Genomic DNA, 18,526 nt, shown 5'->3' with positions numbered 1-18,526 from the left:
TTTTCTGGGAGTGTCCGGAAAAACGCAGAGCTACGGCCCGATCAGGAGGATTCAATCGCAGCGGCTGAGTAAGTCATGGGCTGCGCAGAGACTGCACAAACTGTTTTTTGTGCAGCTCTGCTAACGAAGCGATCGCACACTTGCACAAGCATTTCCCCTGCCCCCGTAGGCGGCGACTATCTGATCGCAGGGCAGCAAAAAAACGCAGACAAGTGATCAGATCTGAAATAACCCCACTGTGATCTCTTCACAAAGAACATCGCATTAGTGATATAATCAAACACAGATAACCTATTAATCCTATATAATTTTGTCTACCTGTTGTTGAAGCTCCACAAGTCGGTCTTGTTCCTCTAGGTCTCGGAGGAGCTTTTCTTCTTGAGCGATTCGTTCTTCTTCCTCTCTCTCCAGCTTTCTCTTTTCCTCTAATAATATGGCCTCCTCTTTCAGTCTCTGCTTCTCCTCTTCTGCTATGCGAGCCATTTCTTCCTGTTTTATCCTGTCAAATGGAAATTATCATTTAAAGACCTCCCATTGTATATGAAAGCTGCAAGTAAATAAATTACAGCAGTCCTGCTTTCCACAGCTCCCTTTTGGTTGAAGAAGCAGAATAAGGGCAGGCACTTCAACCACGTCAGCCAGATACCAGCTGCGACTACAGTGCTCTGATGCCAGACACAATATAGCATAGTAAATTAATATACAAAAACAACATTTAATCAGATGTTTACTTCTCCATCATCCAATGGGTGACACGGAACACTAAGTATAGCAGGTGTCACGAGGAGCCATTGCACTTTGAAATAAGCTAATGGTACTCAGGTCACGCCCCCCCACCATTGGCTGCCTCAATCTTCAAGTGCTCTAGAAGCCATCCGCTTTTGTAGACCCTCAGCTTTTGTGAAGGCTGCTGAAATATTTTACCTCCGTCTCAGCTGGGGATGTCTGTAGCATGCTGACGGGTGACATTATCAGCATCCTTCAGCTGACAGTCCTCTCTCATAGTGGAAATTGTTCCAGTTGGGACCCAAAAAACAGCACCACAGTTGTGTGCTCAGATACCAGCCAAAACATTGATCTTCTCAGACAGTAAGTACTTGATTGTGGCATTACTATTGTCTACTCCCCCTCTGTCCCTTCTATTAGAATAGATTCCTTATACTGCATATATAGCAAACTTTTTGTGAGCGAAAAGGAGAGTTATGGTACACTTACTTTGGTTAATGCTCTTTCTTCAAGGTTTATTTGGTCCACAGTTAAGCTTTTAGGTATCCCAAGCTGCTCTAGTCCTTCCCCCAATATACCCCACCTCCATACTCATGCTCTTCAGTTTTGTCAACAAGCTCAAGGAAAGAGCAGGATAGGAAAGAAGGAAAACGTGGCACACACAAGAACACATGCTCACAGACAGGAGGAGGGAACCTGTGGCCAAGGAAAAGAGACCAAAAGAAGCCAAGTTCGTCAGGGCGGGTGCCCTGTGGACTCTATGGACCTTGAAGAAAGAGTTAACCAATGTAAGTCTACAATAATTCCTTTTCCTCTTCATGTTCCATAGGGTGACAATGGAGACGTCCAAAAGCAGTTCAAGGGAGGGGGCGCTTCTGAGCGGATAGGAGAATCTGGCATCCTAATGAAGCATCCTGGAAGCAAAGTATCAAAAGGCATAAAATCTGGGAAAGGTGTGAACTGAAGACCACTTCAGCAGACGCACCAGAGTGGACTGCCCAAGAGGGAGCCACAGAACGAGTAGAATGAGCAGAGACTGTATCCGGCGCAGGTAGGTCAGCCTGCGCATAAGAGAGATATAGTCATGCAACGCCATCTGGCCAAAGACTCTTTGTCACCCGGCCAGCCCCTCCTGTGGTAGCCATAAAGGACAAAGAGGGAATACGATTTCCAGATGGAACTGGTACAATTTACAAAGTTCCAAAGGAGATGGACCACGTCCAAAGAAGCCTCCCTGGTCTGGGGAGTGGAAGGCTGGTACCACAATCTCTTTGTTAAGGTGGAAACGGGACACCACTTGGGAAGGTAGCTAGGCTGAGTTCGAAGAACAGCCCTGTCCTGATGAAAAATCAGAAAGGGAGAGTGACAAGAGAGCACCCCCAAATCGGACACCCTTCGGGCAGTCACTGTCCCGATGGTCGGCATGCCGACCAACAGGGTCTATTTCCACTCGTGGGTGTCCACGACACCCATAGAGTGGGAATAGAACCCGTGGCGCACCGAGCCCGCAGCGTGGCGAGCGCAGCGAGCCCGCAAGGGGCTTGCTGCACTCGCCCCTCCCCGCCGGGATCCCGGCGTCGGTATGCTGCCGGGATCCCGGTGTCGGTAAGCTGACTGGCGGTCAGGAGACCGCCGGTCAGCCGTACTACACCCGTTCAAACAGAGGGTCCTGAAGTGCTTGGAGAACCATTGACAAATCCCATGGAGTCACTGGAGGGACAAAGGAGAGCTGAACACGGAGGACACCTTAGTGAAAGGTGCGAACATCTGGCAATGGAGCAATCCTTCGAGGGAACCAGACTGACAGAGTAGAGACGTGCACTTTCAGATAGGTCAGACGGAGTCCGAGATCCAAATCCAGCTTGAAGAAAGGCAAGGATTTGGGAAATTCTAAAACACATAGGATCAGTGTTTTGCAGTGCACCACTGGAAGTATGTATGCCACAAACATTAATAGGTATGGGCAGAGTATGGCTTCTGCGCTCTGAGTATGGTCTGGACCACAGAGTGAGATAAACCTTTGGACCTTAAGACGGATGACTCAAGAGCCACGCCATCAAAGACAGATGGGCTAGATCTGGGTGGAGAGGAAGCATCTATGGAGAGACTGTAGATATGAGAACCAATGACTCTTGGGCCATGTTGGAGTTACCAACAGGACGGTGCCTCTTTCTTGCTTGAACATCCAAAGGACCCACGGAAGACGTGAGACTGGAGGGAAGATGTATGGCAGACGGAAGGTCCCCCTCGAGGCCAGAGCGTCCACGAAGGCTGCTTTGGGATCTTTCGTCTTGAATCCGTACACTGGAACCTTGTGGTTGTGTCTGGAGGCCATGAGGTCAATGTCCGGTTGGCCCTATTTGCACACCAGGAGCTAGAAGACCTCTGGGTGTAGAGACCACTTGCAAGCGTGTACGTCTTGACTGCTGAGGAAGTCTGCTTCCCAGTTGAGTATCCCTGGGATGAAGACTGCGGAGATGGCTGGAAAGTTGTGTTCGGCCCACCGGTGAATGTGAGTCACTTTCTACATCGCCAACCAACTGCGAGTGTCGCCCTGATGGCTACCGCCGTGGCATTGTCGGACTAGATCAGTGACTAGAGTGAGTGCCCTGTAGACAGCACGTAACTCCAGGACATTGAGTGGTAAGCAACTTTCTGAAAGGAGTGTTGTCCGGTCACTGCATGCCATCCGCGGAGACTGGCATCTGTGGCAAGTACCCCCCAATCCAGAAGGGCCACCTCTTTTCCAAGCACGCTGTCTGGAGCTACCCAGTTAGGGTAGGGACAGTTGAACCTCCGGAGAGAGAACCATCGTCTGGGTCCTGATCAGATGTGGTTGTCTGTTCCACCGGGAGAGGATCAGGTGTTGTAGAGGCCTGCAATGGAACTGGAGACCATAGATCCTAGGACCTGCATGGCCGAGTGGATGGACATTTGGTGACTGTGCAGCAACTTGTCTACTCGTTGCTCTAGTGCTTAAATTTTGTCAGCAGCCAGGAAAAGCCTCTGTAACCGAGACTCCAGTAGAGCTACCAAATGTAGCATCCTCGGCGAAGGCGTGAGGGATGACTTAGGCCAGTTGATGAGCAAGCAGTGTAGCTGGAGGAAGGCAATCGTCAGTAGGAGATGGCGCTGCCGGACTTTCGGGAAGTGCGTCAGAAGAAGCAGGTTGTCCAGATAAGGAAGTATTCAGACTCCCTAAAAACAAAGAAATACCAAAAGGCAGAGCCCGAAACTGGTAATGTTGTTGAAGGATAGCAAACCGTATGAGAGGGTGCTATAGGGATATGCAGATAAGCATCCTGAACATCCAGGGACACCATAAAGTCCTCAGGCTCCAAAGCTAAGACAATAGAGCGTAGGGTTTCCATACATAACCTGGGTACTCTGACAAACTTGTTGAGAGATTTGAGATTGAGGATAGGTCGATGAGACCCGTTGGGTTCTGAACCAAGAACAGGGTGAAATAGAGACCGATCCCGCGTTGTGACTAAGGGACTGGCACTATCACTTCTGATTGCTGGAGGGACTGACTAACCCTTTGGAGGGCCAGAGCCTTGCTTGGGTCCGATGGGGGGCCTGTGCAAAAGAACTGTTTCGGGGGCAATCTTTTGAATAAGACAGCGTACCCGTGAGAGACCGCGCCTTGCACCCAGGCATCTGTCCATGTCCGCTTTCCACGAGCGGAACCAGAGGTTGCGGCGGGCGACCAGTCAAGTAGTAGGTGCCTTAAAAGCCAGGAGACCCGAATCCAGAACCGCCTCCACTATGTAAGAGGCAGCCTCTCTGATATGTGAGAGGTGAGACAGATATTCCCGTGAAACGTCTAAGGAAAGCCCTTCCTCCAAAGCGTCAGCCCGGTGTTCAATAGCCTTGGCTACCCAGTCAATGGCCAAAGTAGGTCTAGTAATAGCACCTGTAAGGGAATAGATAGACTTGAGACAAGCTTCAATCCTTCTATCCATAGTCTCTTTTATGGAAGAAGTTGACGATACAGGCAAGGTGGAGGATTTAACCAAACGGGTTACATAAGAATCCACAAGTGGAGGAGTCTCCCAATTGGCACAGTCAGCTGCTGGAACAGGGTGGAATGAAGTTAGTCGCGTAGGGAGTGGAAACTTTTTTTTGGCAGGAGTATTCCAAGCTTCACGTCTGAGCTCCATAAGATGCTCAGGCTGAGGAAATTCAGCCTTGACTACCTTTTGGAGCTTAAAGAGCAGTTTAGATTCGTGGGCAGGCTCCTATTCTTCAATTAGAGGGATAGATTTGACTGCTCTTACAAGGGCAGGTACATCCAAGGCAGCCCGATGCTCCTCCCCTTGAGGGACACTCAGAGAGACATCAGCCTCCCTTTACTCAACAGAGGAAGCCTATGAATCTGTAAACTGTGTAGATTGAGAGGAGGAAACAGAACGCCTAGTGGCACTAGAGGACAGAGGCCTGTCGCTCTGTAACATCTGTTGCAAAGCCGCAGAGGTTTGTGCCAGGCTTTGTACAGAGGTAGAGAGCACGTCCACCCAAGTGGGTGTTCATGGTTGGAACTGGTATAGTCGGGAGTCATGGCTGGGACTGGAATAGCAGGATGTATCTGCGGAGAATCCCATAGGGGGAATAACAGCAGGGGTGGCAGGCGGTCAACTATCTGACCCAGTAAACGAGAGAAAGAAGCCCAGTGGGATCCTGCACAGGGGCTGGAGATACTGGCTGGTTAGGTGGGACAGAGCAAGCACGGTATAACCTAGCTCCTTGGAGAGGTATACAGGGAGACTTGACCCAGCATTCCCGTAGACATGAAGCTGCAACTGAGAATGGCTGCCATGGGGGGAGGAAGAGGGAGGAGAAGCATCTCAGTAACAGGGAGACCCCAGTGAAATGGCACCCTGAGCTGGGGGAGGGATCACAGGCAGAGTGCTGACCTTCCCTATGCTGGTGCTACGCACTGGTACTCTGGTCTTAAAAGTAGTGCCTATGCCAGTAGAAAAGCCCTAGTGGTATAGTGGAGTCCCGGACGAATAGGGGTCCACACCAGCTCCTCCAGTCCTTATCGCCTTAACTGCCCCCGGATGCCGGCTTGCAGTCCTGGGGTTTCCCGCAGGAGCAGTGATAGCTGCGCTCTACGTTGCCCCGCCGGAAGTACCTGGCTGGAGTCCTTAGAACTACCTAGCGCTGCTACTCGTTCAGTAAACAAAGACAAATAAAATAACTGTTTGGTGCGTGGTCCTTTGCCCCCACCTACACCCCACTGTCTCCCTGTGGAGCCCTATGGAACCCAAAGAAGAAAGTTAGGTGTTATTCCTAATTCATTTTTCACCTAATTCCTTTCTGCTCTGTGTCTGAGGAGTTTGCTGGCTCACCATATACTGTGTTGTTGAGCACTGTAGGTCACTATCATCAGTAAATCTTCTCTGGTGAATTTGACCTGCCAGTTTTAGGTTGTCTTACCTAGACAGACATCAAAACCACTTTCTGCTGCAAATGTCTACATACCTACAACTGATGCTGGACCTCCTTCTACACCACTGGGCTCAGCTGGAAGATTTACTAACTGACATGTGGCCACATTCCAATAAAATGTTACAGGCCTCCAGGAAGCCGGCATCCTTTTACCCACTGCAAATACTGTAGGACTAGAAGGGAATCTTCCCCTATTGGAATTGGATACTCCCATAGCTACACTAAGACTAACTATTCCTCTTTCTAATATCCTTGCAGATAGCATTGATAGGAAGGTTAAGTTGAAAGTGCCTAGGCCACTTGTGCCACCTAATATACCCCCAGAGTTTCCTCTGGAATCAGCGAAAGGAGGATTTTGGTACTTACCGATAAATCACTTTTTTGGAAGTTATAGGGGACACTGGCACAACTTCAAGATTGTGGGGTGATGATGGTGGCTTACAGGGAGCTGGTACTTTCGATAATCTTAGAAGTGAAACAGGCTCCTTCCCCTTTATCCCCCATCATCCCTCAGTTATGAATTAGCAGAGAGGAGACTGGAACAAGAGGATAGAAACTATATGAGGGAAGAGACATATAACAATCAAAACACAACAGAACAAAGGCGGCAAGAGAACAGCGACAAGCGGGCGGCCAGTGTCCCCTATGGCTTCCGAAAAAGGGATTTATCAGTAAGTACCAAAATCCTCCCTTTTCTGGCAGTCACTAGGGGACACTGGCACAACTTCAAGACTGTGGGGACGTCCCAAAGCCCCCCCCCCCCCTGGGCGGGAGATCGCTGAGGAACTTGCAAAACAAGACGGCCAAACCGTGAAGATGAAGCCGCAAAGCTATCAAACTTGTAGAATTTAGTAAACGTATGAATACTAGACCAAGTGGCTGCTTGATAGAGTTGAGACATGTACTATGAAGACCCAACTGAGCGTGTAGAGTGGGCAGCAATGGATACTGGAGGTCGCCAGACGAATAAGTCAACTTAACCCAGCAGGCCAGTGTCTGCTTAGTAGCAGGCCACCCGTGACGAGGGACATCATAAAGCATGGATAAAGCATAAGACTTCCTTAAAGGCGCAGTCCACTCTACGTAGATCTTCAAGGTTTTCAGTACATCCAGAAAATAAGGTGTCCCAGAATTGTCCTGCAAAGATGGAACCACAATAGGCTGATTGATATGAAAAGCAGACACTACCTTGGGAAGGAAAGAGGCATGTGTTCTCAACTCCGCCTGATCAGGATGAGATAAATCAAGACGAGAGGTCTGCAAGACAAGGCACTTAATTCAGAGACCCTCCGGCTGAAGCTATGGCTAGTAGAAAAGCAGTCTTCCAAGTAAAATATTTAAGGTCTGGGTCACCAAAGGTTCAAAACAGGGTGACTGTAGAAAATACAACACCAGATTTAAATCCCAAGGAGCAGTAGGTGGAACAAACAAGGTTATACCCGTAGAAGCTCTTGTAGAAAGGTTTGCACATCTGACAGGAGCGCTAGCAGTTTCTGAAAAAATCAAATAAATATTGATAAAACAGATACCTGAACCTTTAGGGATCCTAGACGGGGTCCGGACTCCAACCCTAGAAGAAAGCGCAGGTGATTGACTCCAGTTTGATTCTCTTGAGAATTTGAGACAGTAGAGGGAGAGGAGGAAACACGTATGCTAGGTTGTACGGTCAAGGCACGGACAGGGCGTCCACAGCTTCCGCTTTAGGATCCCATGTTCTGGAGATGTATCGAGGAAGCTGATGATTGAGACGGGACGCCATGAGAACCACGTCTGGACACCCCCAGCGTTGAATCAGAGCGTCTAACAACTCCGGGTGAAGTGCCCATTCTCCTGGATGTAGATCCTGCCAGCTGAGGTAATCTGCTTCCCAACTGTCCACTCCTGGAATGAATACCGTCAAGGAGAATTACTGCGTTGCGTTCTGCCCATTAGAGAATGCGTGACACCTCTCGCATCGCCTGGCGACTGAGTTCCACCTTGTTTGTTTATGTACGCTACGGCAGTCGCATTGTACGATTGAACTTTTATCGCCTTGAATCGAAGAATGTGGGCGGCTTGTACCAGCGTATTGTAGATCACTCTCAGTTCCAACACATTTATTGGCAACAGTGATTCCTGTGGAGACCAGTGGTCCTGAAGATGGGAGTCCAACACAACCACGCCCCATCCCCTGAGGCTGGCATCCGTCATGAGCAGTGTCCAGTCGCATACACCGAACTGCCTGCCCGCAGTGAGATTGTGCAGCTCCAAAGAAGCGAAAGTCGCGTCTCTGGAGTTAGACGAACTAACTGTCGAAGGTGTAAGTGAGACCCCAACCATTGATGTAACAGGCCCAACTGGAAAGGACGTGAATGAAAACGGCCAAACTCCAGAGTTTCTAAAGTATCTACCATCTTCCCAAGCAGACGAATGCATAAATGGACTGATAACAGTCATGGCCGGAGAACAGCCTGGACCAGTTTCTGTATACTCAGAGCTTTGTCCTGTGTCAGAAACACACTGTACGTTGGTGTCCAGGATCACACAGAGAAACTAGAGACGCTGTGACGGCTGAAGGTTGTATTTTCTAAAATTGGTTATCTATCCGTGTTCCACCAACACATTGTATGTTAAAAGAGCATGCTCCTGGACAATAAGATCAGATGTAGCTTTGAGTACGTCATCTAGGTATGGTATTATTGTGACTCCCAAATGATCTGAGGTGAGCAATCATCATCGACATGACCTTCGTAAACACTCTGGGTGTTAGGGACAGTCCAAATGGTAAGGCTCGGAACTGAAAATGATCCTGTTGAATCGCGAACTTAAGAAACGCTTGGTGAGGCTTCCAGATCGGAATGTGGAGATATGCATTCTTAATGTCCAGAGATATCATGAATTCCTTGGGTTCCAGACTCAAAATTACTGAGCTGAACAACTCCATCTTGAACCAGTAATAAGTCAGAAACTGATTCAATGATTTCAGGTTTAGGATTGGTCTTACCGTACAGTCTGGTTTTGGAACTACGGAAATATTGGAATAGTAACCCTTCTTTCGTTGACTCAGTGGTACCGGCATTAGCACAGCTGAGTCTACTAAGGTCTGTATTGCTCCTTGAAGGACTAAACGTTTGTCCTGAAGGATGGGAAGACTTGTCTTAAAATATTTGGCGGTAAAACTTAGAAATCTAACTTATACCCTTGGAAGATAATATTTCGAATCTATGCATTGTTGGATATCTTGAACCAGGCATCCTGAAATTTTTTCGAAACCGAGCTCCCACCGTACCTGGGCCCGGTGAGAAGGAAGACCGACATGCCACGGTCTTTTCTGTAGGTTTTGGGTCCTGGCCACAAACAGCGACTGGTTGCTTGCCGCGACCTCTACCTCGCAAGGGTGTAGCTCTTCCGCGTCCTCTGAAAGGTTGAGTGGAACGAAAGGAAGTTCCAGCATAAGAGCGGTGGAAGGGTCGGTAAGAAGGTAGATTTACGACCCATAGCTTGTAGAATTAACGTGTCTAGTTCTTTACCAAGAAAAATGTCACCTGTAAATGGTCGTGCCTCCACCGCTCTTTTTGACTCTGTGTCTACTTGCAATGACCTCAGCCAAAGGGCTCTTTTGGCAGCAATAGTAGCTGCTGAGAGCCTCGAGTTAACTTGTCCGATATTTCTAGCCACTTCTAGGTACTGTATATAGCGGATTCCTTAATGTGTTCCACTAGAATCACTACTTCTTCTAAAGGCACTCCCTCTTGTAAATCTTTAATCAACTTAGTGGCCCAATGCTCCACTGCTTTGTTCACCCAGGCACTCACCAAGATTGATCTAAGTGCGACACCTGTGGCTAAATAGATGGAATTCAACATGGTGTCCAGCATCCGGTCAGACGGGTCTTTCAAAGAATTTGCGCCTGGAACAAGTAATGCTCTCTTTTTGGACAACCTGGAAAGACTGGAGGGTCCACTCGAGGTGACTTCTCCCATTTATCCGTCATAGCCGATGGAAACTGATAAATAGTGAGGAATCTTTTGGGCATCTGAAATCGCTTGTCCGGGGTTTTACAAGACTCCGTCAGCTGATCATTCAGCTTCTTTGAAAAATGATACGTGACCAATGAACGCTGTTTTCTACCAAATAACGCAGTATCTGGCGAATCTGGCGTTGTAGTCTCGGAAGGTTCAAAACTTGTCTTATAGCTAAAAATAAGAATTTACTTACCGATAATTCTATTTCTCGGAGTCCGTAGTGGATGCTGGGGTTCCTGAAAGGACCATGGGGAATAGCGGCTCCGCAGGAGACAGGGCACAAAAAGTAAAGCTTTACGATCAGGTGGTGTGTACTGGCTCCTCCCCCTATGACCCTCCTCCAAGCCTCAGTTAGGTACTGTGCCCGGACGAGCGTACACAATAAGGAAGGATTTATGAATCCCGGGTAAGACTCATACCAGCCACACCAATCACACCGTACAACCTGTGATCTAAACCCAGTTAACAGTATGATAACAGCGGAGCCTCTGAAAAGATGGCTCACAACAATAATAACCCGATTTTTGTAACTATGTACAAGTAATGCAGATAATCCGCACTTGGGATGGGCGCCCAGCATCCACTACGGACTCCGAGAAATAGAATTATCGGTAAGTAAATTCTTATTTTCTCTATCGTCCTAGTGGATGCTGGGGTTCCTGAAAGGACCATGGGGATTATACCAAAGCTCCCAAACGGGCGGGAGAGTGCGGATGACTCTGCAGCACCGAATGAGAGAACTCCAGGTCCTCCTTAGCCAGGGTATCAAATTTGTAGAATTTTACAAACGTGTTCTCCCCCGACCACGTAGCCGCTCGGCAGAGTTGTAATGCCGAGACCCCTCGGGCAGCCGCCCAAGAAGAACCCACCTTCCTTGTGGAGTGGGCTTTTACCGATTTTGGCTGTGGCAGGCCTGCCACAGAATGTGCAAGCTGAATCGTACTACAAATCCAGCGAGCAATAGTCTGCTTAGACGCAGGAGCGCCCAACTTGTTGGGAGCATATAGTATAAACAGCGAGTCAGATTTCCTGACTCCAGCTGTCCTTGAAATGTATATTTTTAAAGCTCTGACAACGTCCAACAACTTGGAGTCCTCCAAGTCGCTTGTAGCCGCAGGCACTACAATAGGTTGGTTCAGATGAAATGCTGACACCACCTTAGGGAGAAAATGCGGACGAGTCCGCAGTTCTGCCCTGTCCGAATGGAAAATCAGATATGGGCTTTTGTAAGATAAAGCTGCCAGTTCTGACACTCTCCTGGCCGAAGCCAGGGCTAGTAGCATGGTCACTTTCCATGTGAGATATTTCAAATCCACAGTTTTTAGTGGTTCAAACCAATGAGATTTGAGAAAGTCCAAAACAACATTGAGATCCCACGGTGCCACTGGAGGCACCACAGGGGGCTGTATATGCAGCACTCCCTTAACAAAAGTCTGGACTTCAGGAACTGAAGCCAATTCTTTTTGGAAGAAAATCGACAGGGCCGAAATTTGAACCTTAATAGATCCCAATTTGAGACCCATAGACAATCCTGATTGCAGGAAATGTAGGAATCGACCCAGTTGAAATTCCTCCGTCGGAGCACTCCGATCCTCGCACCACGCAACATATTTTCGCCAAATGCGGTGATAATGTTGCGCGGTTACTTCCTTCCTTGCTTTAATCAAAGTAGGAATGACTTCTTCCGGCATGCCTTTTTCCTTTAGGATCCGGCGTTCAACCGCCATGCCGTCAAACGCAGCCGCGGTAAGTCTTGAAACAGACAGGGACCCTGCTGAAGCAAGTCCCTTCTCAGAGGTAGAGGCCACGGATCTTCCGTGATCATCTCTTGAAGTTCCGTTGTACCAAGTCCTTCTTGGCCAATCCGGAACCACTAGTATCGTTCTTACGCCTCTTTGCCGTATAATTCTCAATACTTTTGGTATGAGAGGCAGAGGAGGAAACACATACACCGACTGGTACACCCAAGGCGTTACCAGCGCGTCCACAGCTATTGCCTGCGGATCTCTTGACCTGGCGCAATACCTGTCCAGTTTTTTGTTGAGGCGAGACGCCATCATGTCCACCATTGGTCTTTCCCAACGGGTTACCAGCATGTGGAAAACTTCTGGATGAAGTCCTCACTCTCCCGGGTGAAGGTCGTGTCTGCTGAGGAAGTCTGCTTCCCAGTTGTCCACTCCCGGGATGAACACTGCTGACAGTGCTATCACATGATTCTCTGCCCAGCGAAGAATCCTTGCAGCTTCTGCCATTGCACTCCTGCTTCTTGTGCCGCCCTGTCTGTTCACATGGGCGACTGCCGTGATGTTGTCCGACTGGATCAACACCGGTTTTCCTTGAAGCAGAGGTTCTGCCTGGCTTAGAGCATTGTAGATTGCTCTTAGTTCCAGAATGTTTATGTGAAGAGACGTTTCCAGGCTCGACCACACGCCCTGGAAGTTTCTTCCTTGTGTGACTGCTCCCCAGCCTCTCAGGCTGGCGTCCGTGGTCACCAGGATCCAATCCTGTATGCCGAATCTGCGGCCCTCCAATAGATGAGCACTCTGCAACCACCACAGAAGAGATACCCTTGTCCTTGGAGACAGGGTTATCCGCTGGTGCATCTGAAGATGCGACCCTGACCATTTGTCCAACAGATCCCTCTGGAAAATTCTTGCGTGGAATCTGCCGAATGGAATTGCTTCGTAAGAAGCCACCATTTTTCCCAGGACTCTTGTGCATTGATGTACAGACACCTTTCCTGGTTTTAGGAGGTTCCTGACAAGCTCGGATAACTCCTTGGCTTTTTCCTCCGGGAGAAAAACCTTTTTCTGAACCGTGTCCAGAATCATCCCTAGGAACAGCAGACGTGTTGTCGGAATTAACTGGGATTTTGGAATATTCAGAATCCACCCGTGCTGTTTTAGCACTTCTTGAGACAGTGCTAATCCCATCTCTAGCTGTTCTCTGGACCTTGCCCTTATTAGGAGATCGTCCAAGTATGGGATAATTAATACGCCTTTTCTTCGAAGAAGAATCATCATCTCGGCCATTACCTTGGTAAAGACCCGAGGTGCCGTGGACAATCCGAACGGCAGCGTCTGAAACTGATAGTGACAGTTCTGTACGACGAACCTGAGGTACCCCTGGTGTGAGGGGTAAATTGGAACGTGGAGATACGCATCCTTGATGTCCAAGGATACCATAAAGTCCCCTTCTTCCAGGTTCGCTATCACTGCTCTGAGTGACTCCATCTTGAACTTGAACTTCTTTATGTACAGGTTCAAGGATTTCAGATTTAGAATAGGTCTTACCGAGCCATCCGGCTTCGGTACCACAAATAGAGTGGAATAATACCCCTTTCCTTGTTGTAAAAGGGGTACCTTGACTATCACCTGCTGAGAGTACAGCTTGTGAATGGCTTCCAAGACCGTCACCCTGTCGGAGGGGGACGTTGGTAAAGCAGACTTCAGGAAACGGCGAGGTGGATCCGTCTCTAGTTCCAACCTGTACCCCTGAGATATTATCTGCAGGATCCAGGGATCTACCTGCGAGTGAGCCCACTGCGCGCTGAAATTCTTGAGACGACCCCCCACCGCCCCCGAGTCCGCTTGAGAAGCCCCAGCGTCATGCTGAGGCTTTTGTAGAAGCGGGGGAGGGCTTCTGTTCCTGGGAAGGAGCTGCCTGTTGCTGTCTCTTCCCCCTTCCTCTGCCTCGTGGCAGATATGAATATCCCTTTGCTCTCTTGTTTTTAAAGGAACGAAAGGGCTGCGGTTGAAAAGTCGGTGTCTTTTTTTGTTGGGGAGTGACTTGAGGTAAAAAGGTGGATTTCCCGGCTGTAGCCGTGGCCACCAAATCCGATAGACCGACGCCAAATAACTCCTCCCCTTTATACGGCAAAACTTCCATATGCCGTTTTGAGTCCGCATCGCCTGACCACTGTCGCGTCCATAAACTTCTTCTGGCCGAAATGGACATAGCACTTACCCGTGATGCCAGTGTGCAGATATCCCTCTGTGCATCACGCATATAAAGAAATGCATCCTTTATTTGCTCTAAAGACAGTAAAACATTGTCCCTATCCAGGGTATCAATATTTTCAATCAGGGACTCTGACCAAGCTACCCCAGCACTGCACATCCAGGCTGTCGCTATAGCTGGTCGTAGTATAACACCTGTATGTGTGTATATACTTTTTTGGATATTTTCCATCCTCCTATCTGCTGGATCTTTAAGTGCGGCCGTCTCAGGAGAGGGTAACGCCACTTGTTTTGATAAGCGTGTGAGCGCCTTGTCCACCCTAGGAGGTGTTTCCCAGCGCGCCCTAACCTCTGGCGGGAAAGGGTATAAAGCCAATAACTTCTTTGAAATTAGCATTTTTTTATCGGGGGCAACCCACGCTTCATCACACACCTCATTTAATTCATCTGATTCAGGAAAAACTATAGGTAGTTTTTTCACACCCCACATGATACCCTGTTTTGTGGTACCTGTAGTATCAGCAATATGTAACGCCTCCTTCATTGCCAAAATCATATAACGTGTGGCCCTACTAGAAAATACGGTTGATTCGTCACCGTCGCCACTGGAATCAGTGCCTGTGTCTGGGTCTGTGTCGACCGACTGAGGCAAAGGGCGTTTTACAGCCCCTGACGGTGTTTGAGGCGCCTGGACAGGCACTAATTGATTGTCCGGCCGTCTCATGTCGTCAAACGACTGCTTTAGCGTGTTGACACTATCCCGTAATTCCATAAATAAAGGCATCCATTCTGGTGTCGACCCCCTAGGAGGTGACATCCCCATATTTGGCAATTGCTCCGCCTCCACACCAATATCGTCCTCATACATGTCGACACACACGTACCGACACACAGCAGACACACAGGGAATGCTCTTAACGAAGACAGGACCCCACTAGCCCTTTGGGGAGACAGAGGGACAGTTTGCCAGCACACACCAAAAGCGCTATATATGACAGGGTAAGCCTTATAATAAGTGCTCCCTGTATAGCTGCTTTAATAATATAGTTTTGCCACAATTTTGCCCCCCCTCTCTTGTTTTACCCTGTTTCTGTAGTGCAGTGCAGGGGAGAGCCTGGGAGCCTTCCTGACCAGCGGAGCTGTGTGAGGAAAATGGCGCTGTGTGCTGAGGAGATAGGCCCCGCCCCTTTTTCGGCGGGCTCGTCTCCCGCTCTTTAGTGGATTCTGGCAGGGGTTAAATATCTCCATATAGCCCCCGGAGGCTATATGTGAGGTATTTTTAGCCAAAAAAGGTTTTCATTTGCCTCCCAGGGCGCCCCCCTCCCAGCGCCCTGCACCCTCAGTGACTGCCGTGTGAAGTGTGCTGAGAGGAAAATGGCGCACAGCTGCAGTGCTGTGCGCTACCTTAAGAAGACTGAGGAGTCTTCTGCCGCCGATTCTGGACCGCTTCTCGTTTCAGCATCTGCAAGGGGGCCGGCGGCGAGGCTCCGGTGACCATCCAGGCTGTACCTGTGATCGTCCCTCTGGAGCTAATGTCCAGTAGCCAAGAAGCCAATCCATCCTGCACGCAGGTGAGTTCACTTCTTCTCCCCTAAGTCCCTCGTTGCAGTGATCCTGTTGCCAGCAGGACTCACTGTAAAATAAAAAACCTAAGCTAAACTTTTCTAAGCAGCTCTTTAGGAGAGCCACCTAGATTGCACCCTTCTCGGCCGGGCACAAAAATCTAACTGAGGCTTGGAGGAGGGTCATAGGGGGAGGAGCCAGTACACACCACCTGATCGTAAAGCTTTACTTTTTGTGCCCTGTCTCCTGCGGAGCCGCTATTCCCCATGGTCCTTTTAGGAACCCCAGCATCCACTAGGACGATAGAGAAATAAGAGGTTCAACCCCATGAAAAGGTTCCGATGGAACTTTGTCATCTGCGTCTGTAATTTCGCCCACTCACGCTCGTCCTCATCAGCTTCGTCTTGAGAAAGAAGTTCTTCTCTGGATTCATCGGACTGAAGAATTATGGGTACTAGACGTTTCTTAACCTTGGAAACTGTCTGCGGCTGTTTATTGGATGAGTCCAATCGTTTTGTGAGACTCTCTACTAACTTGGCTAAAACTGTCACCCAAGGTGGTTCTGTAGAAATTACATCACTTTGAGGAATCTCCCTAACTGTCTCACTAGTCATCCGTACGTAAAGCAGCCACCTCAGTATATAATTGTGAGATGTTTCCTGTTAGCGCAACCGCCCAGGGGGGAAAATTTGCGTCTTGGGATGGATTAACTAATGTAACCTCCGCAGCACATGCATCACAGAGGGAGGAATCATCTGTGTGAGCTTTCTGTGTGCAGATTCCTAAGGAGAGAAGAAACAATGTGGCCATTCAATGAGCTGCCTAGCCGAAGAAGGCGCCTTTTGTTTGAATGACAAGTTAAAACCCCACCAACTCAGCCCCTGTCCCCTATGCAGAGGCACATGTCTCACCAGGTCCCCAAGTGCCATTTTGAGTGGGTGCCTTAATATAATCAATTTAGCTTTTGGCCAGCTGTGTATTCCAAAGCCTCAGGCCACTAGGGTATGCAGCTCCCTGCAGGTATTCCAAAGCCTCATCGCTATGAGTTTCAGCGCTGACATAAGCTGCCGCGCTGTTTACTGTCAGCACGGCAGCGCAGGGAGACCTTGAAGCTGTCGCGGGCACTAGATCAGCGGGGAGAGGAGGTACGGGTGCTGGCGCTGTGATGGATGCAGGTCAGCACAGTAGAGGAGGAACGCTTGATGCGGCCACTGCACTAATTCCCCCACGCCTACGCGCTGTGTACTGTCAGCGCAGCAGTGCAGAGGGGATTACGCTAACCGCGGTCAGCGATAACAGAGGAGGGGAGGCAGGTGCCAGCCGCTGTGATGCCGCACAGTGCCCCCATAAGGAGCTCACTCACCCTACCAGATGCCTCAGGATGCGGCTTGCTTGGCAGAAACAGTGCTTCTCTGTTAAGCGCTGTTCTCCTTGTGCAGCTTGACGATGCTGGTGTGTGACCCGGACATCACTTCTCTCAATAAGTGGCAAAGGGTTCCTGAGGCAAAGGGAACCAAGTCCCTTGAAATAATAAATAAATAAAAGTAGTAACTGAGCTGGGGCTCAGTCAGCAGTGACCAGCTCCCTCGGCACAAATTCAAAATAGAGGGATGATGGGGGATAGAGGGGGAGGTGCCTGTTTCACTTCTTAGATTATTTAAAGTGCCAGCTCCCTGTAAGCCACCATCATCTCCCCAGTCTTGAAGTTGTGCCAGTGTCCCCTAGTGGCTGACAGAAAAAAGAAATTATCAGTTAAGTACAAAAAATAAGAATTTACTCACCGGTAATTCTATTTCTCGTAGTCCGTAGTGGATGCTGGGGACTCCGTCAGGACCATGGGGAATAGCGGCTCCGCAGGAGACAGGGCACAAAATTTAAAAGTTTGACCACTAGGTGGTGTGTACTGGCTCCTCCCCCTATGACCCTCCTCCAAGCCTCAGTTAGGATACTGTGCCCGGACGAGCGTACACAATAAGGAAGGATTTTGAATCCCGGGTAAGACTCATACCAGCCACACCAATCACACCGTACAACTTGTGATCTGAACCCAGTTAACAGTATGATAACGTAGGAGCCTCTGAAAAGATGGCTCACAACAATAAACAACCCGATTTTTTTGTAACAATAACTATGTACAAGTATTGCAGACAATCCGCACTTGGGATGGGCGCCCAGCATCCACTACGGACTACGAGAAATAGAATTACCGGTGAGTAAATTCTTATTTTCTCTGACGTCCTAGTGGATGCTGGGGACTCCGTAAGGACCATGGGGATTATACCAAAGCTCCCAAACGGGCGGGAGAGTGCGGATGACTCTGCAGCACCGAATAAGAGAACTCCAGGTCCTCCTTAGCCAGGGTATCAAATTTGTAGAATTTTACAAACGTGTTCTCCCCTGACCACGTAGCTGCTCGGCAGAGTTGTAATGCCGAGACCCCTCGGGCAGCCGCCCAAGATGAGCCCACCTTCCTTGTGGAGTGGGCATTGACAGATTTAGGCTGTGGCCACAGAATGTGCCAGTTGAATTGTGCTACAAATCCAACGAGCAATCGTCTGCTTAGAAGCAGGAGCACCCAGCTTGTTGGGTGCATACAGTATACACAGCGAGTCAGATTTTCTGACTCCAGCCGTCCTTGAAATATATATTTTCAATGCTCTGACAACGTCCAGCAACTTGGAATCCTCCAAATCGCTAGTAGCCGCAGGCACCACAATAGGCTGGTTCAGGTGAAACGCTGATACCACCTTAGGCAGAAAATGAGGACGTGTCCTCAATTCTGCCCTGTCCGAATGGAAAATCAGATATGGGCTTTTATAC

General features: G+C 49.1%; 1 protein-coding gene across 12 annotated transcripts in view; it reads right to left on the bottom strand.

Moving 5' to 3' along the window:
• The window catches only part of MAP7D3 (MAP7 domain containing 3), a 221,366-nt gene that overhangs the window by 41,693 nt on the left and 161,147 nt on the right, over positions 1-18,526 (bottom strand). For all 12 annotated transcript variants that reach the window (XM_063937439.1, XM_063937437.1, XM_063937438.1 and 9 more), the window contains one exon: positions 319-499. In XM_063937439.1, coding sequence (XP_063793509.1) covers positions 319-499 — 181 coding nt within the window. The remainder of the gene's footprint in view (positions 1-318; positions 500-18,526) is intronic.

This window comes from Pseudophryne corroboree, chromosome 8, assembly GCF_028390025.1.
Source record: "Pseudophryne corroboree isolate aPseCor3 chromosome 8, aPseCor3.hap2, whole genome shotgun sequence".
NCBI lineage: Eukaryota > Metazoa > Chordata > Amphibia > Anura > Myobatrachidae > Pseudophryne > Pseudophryne corroboree.
The sequence above is the reverse complement of the archived record's forward strand: the minus strand, read 5'-3'. Positions and strand labels throughout refer to the sequence as shown.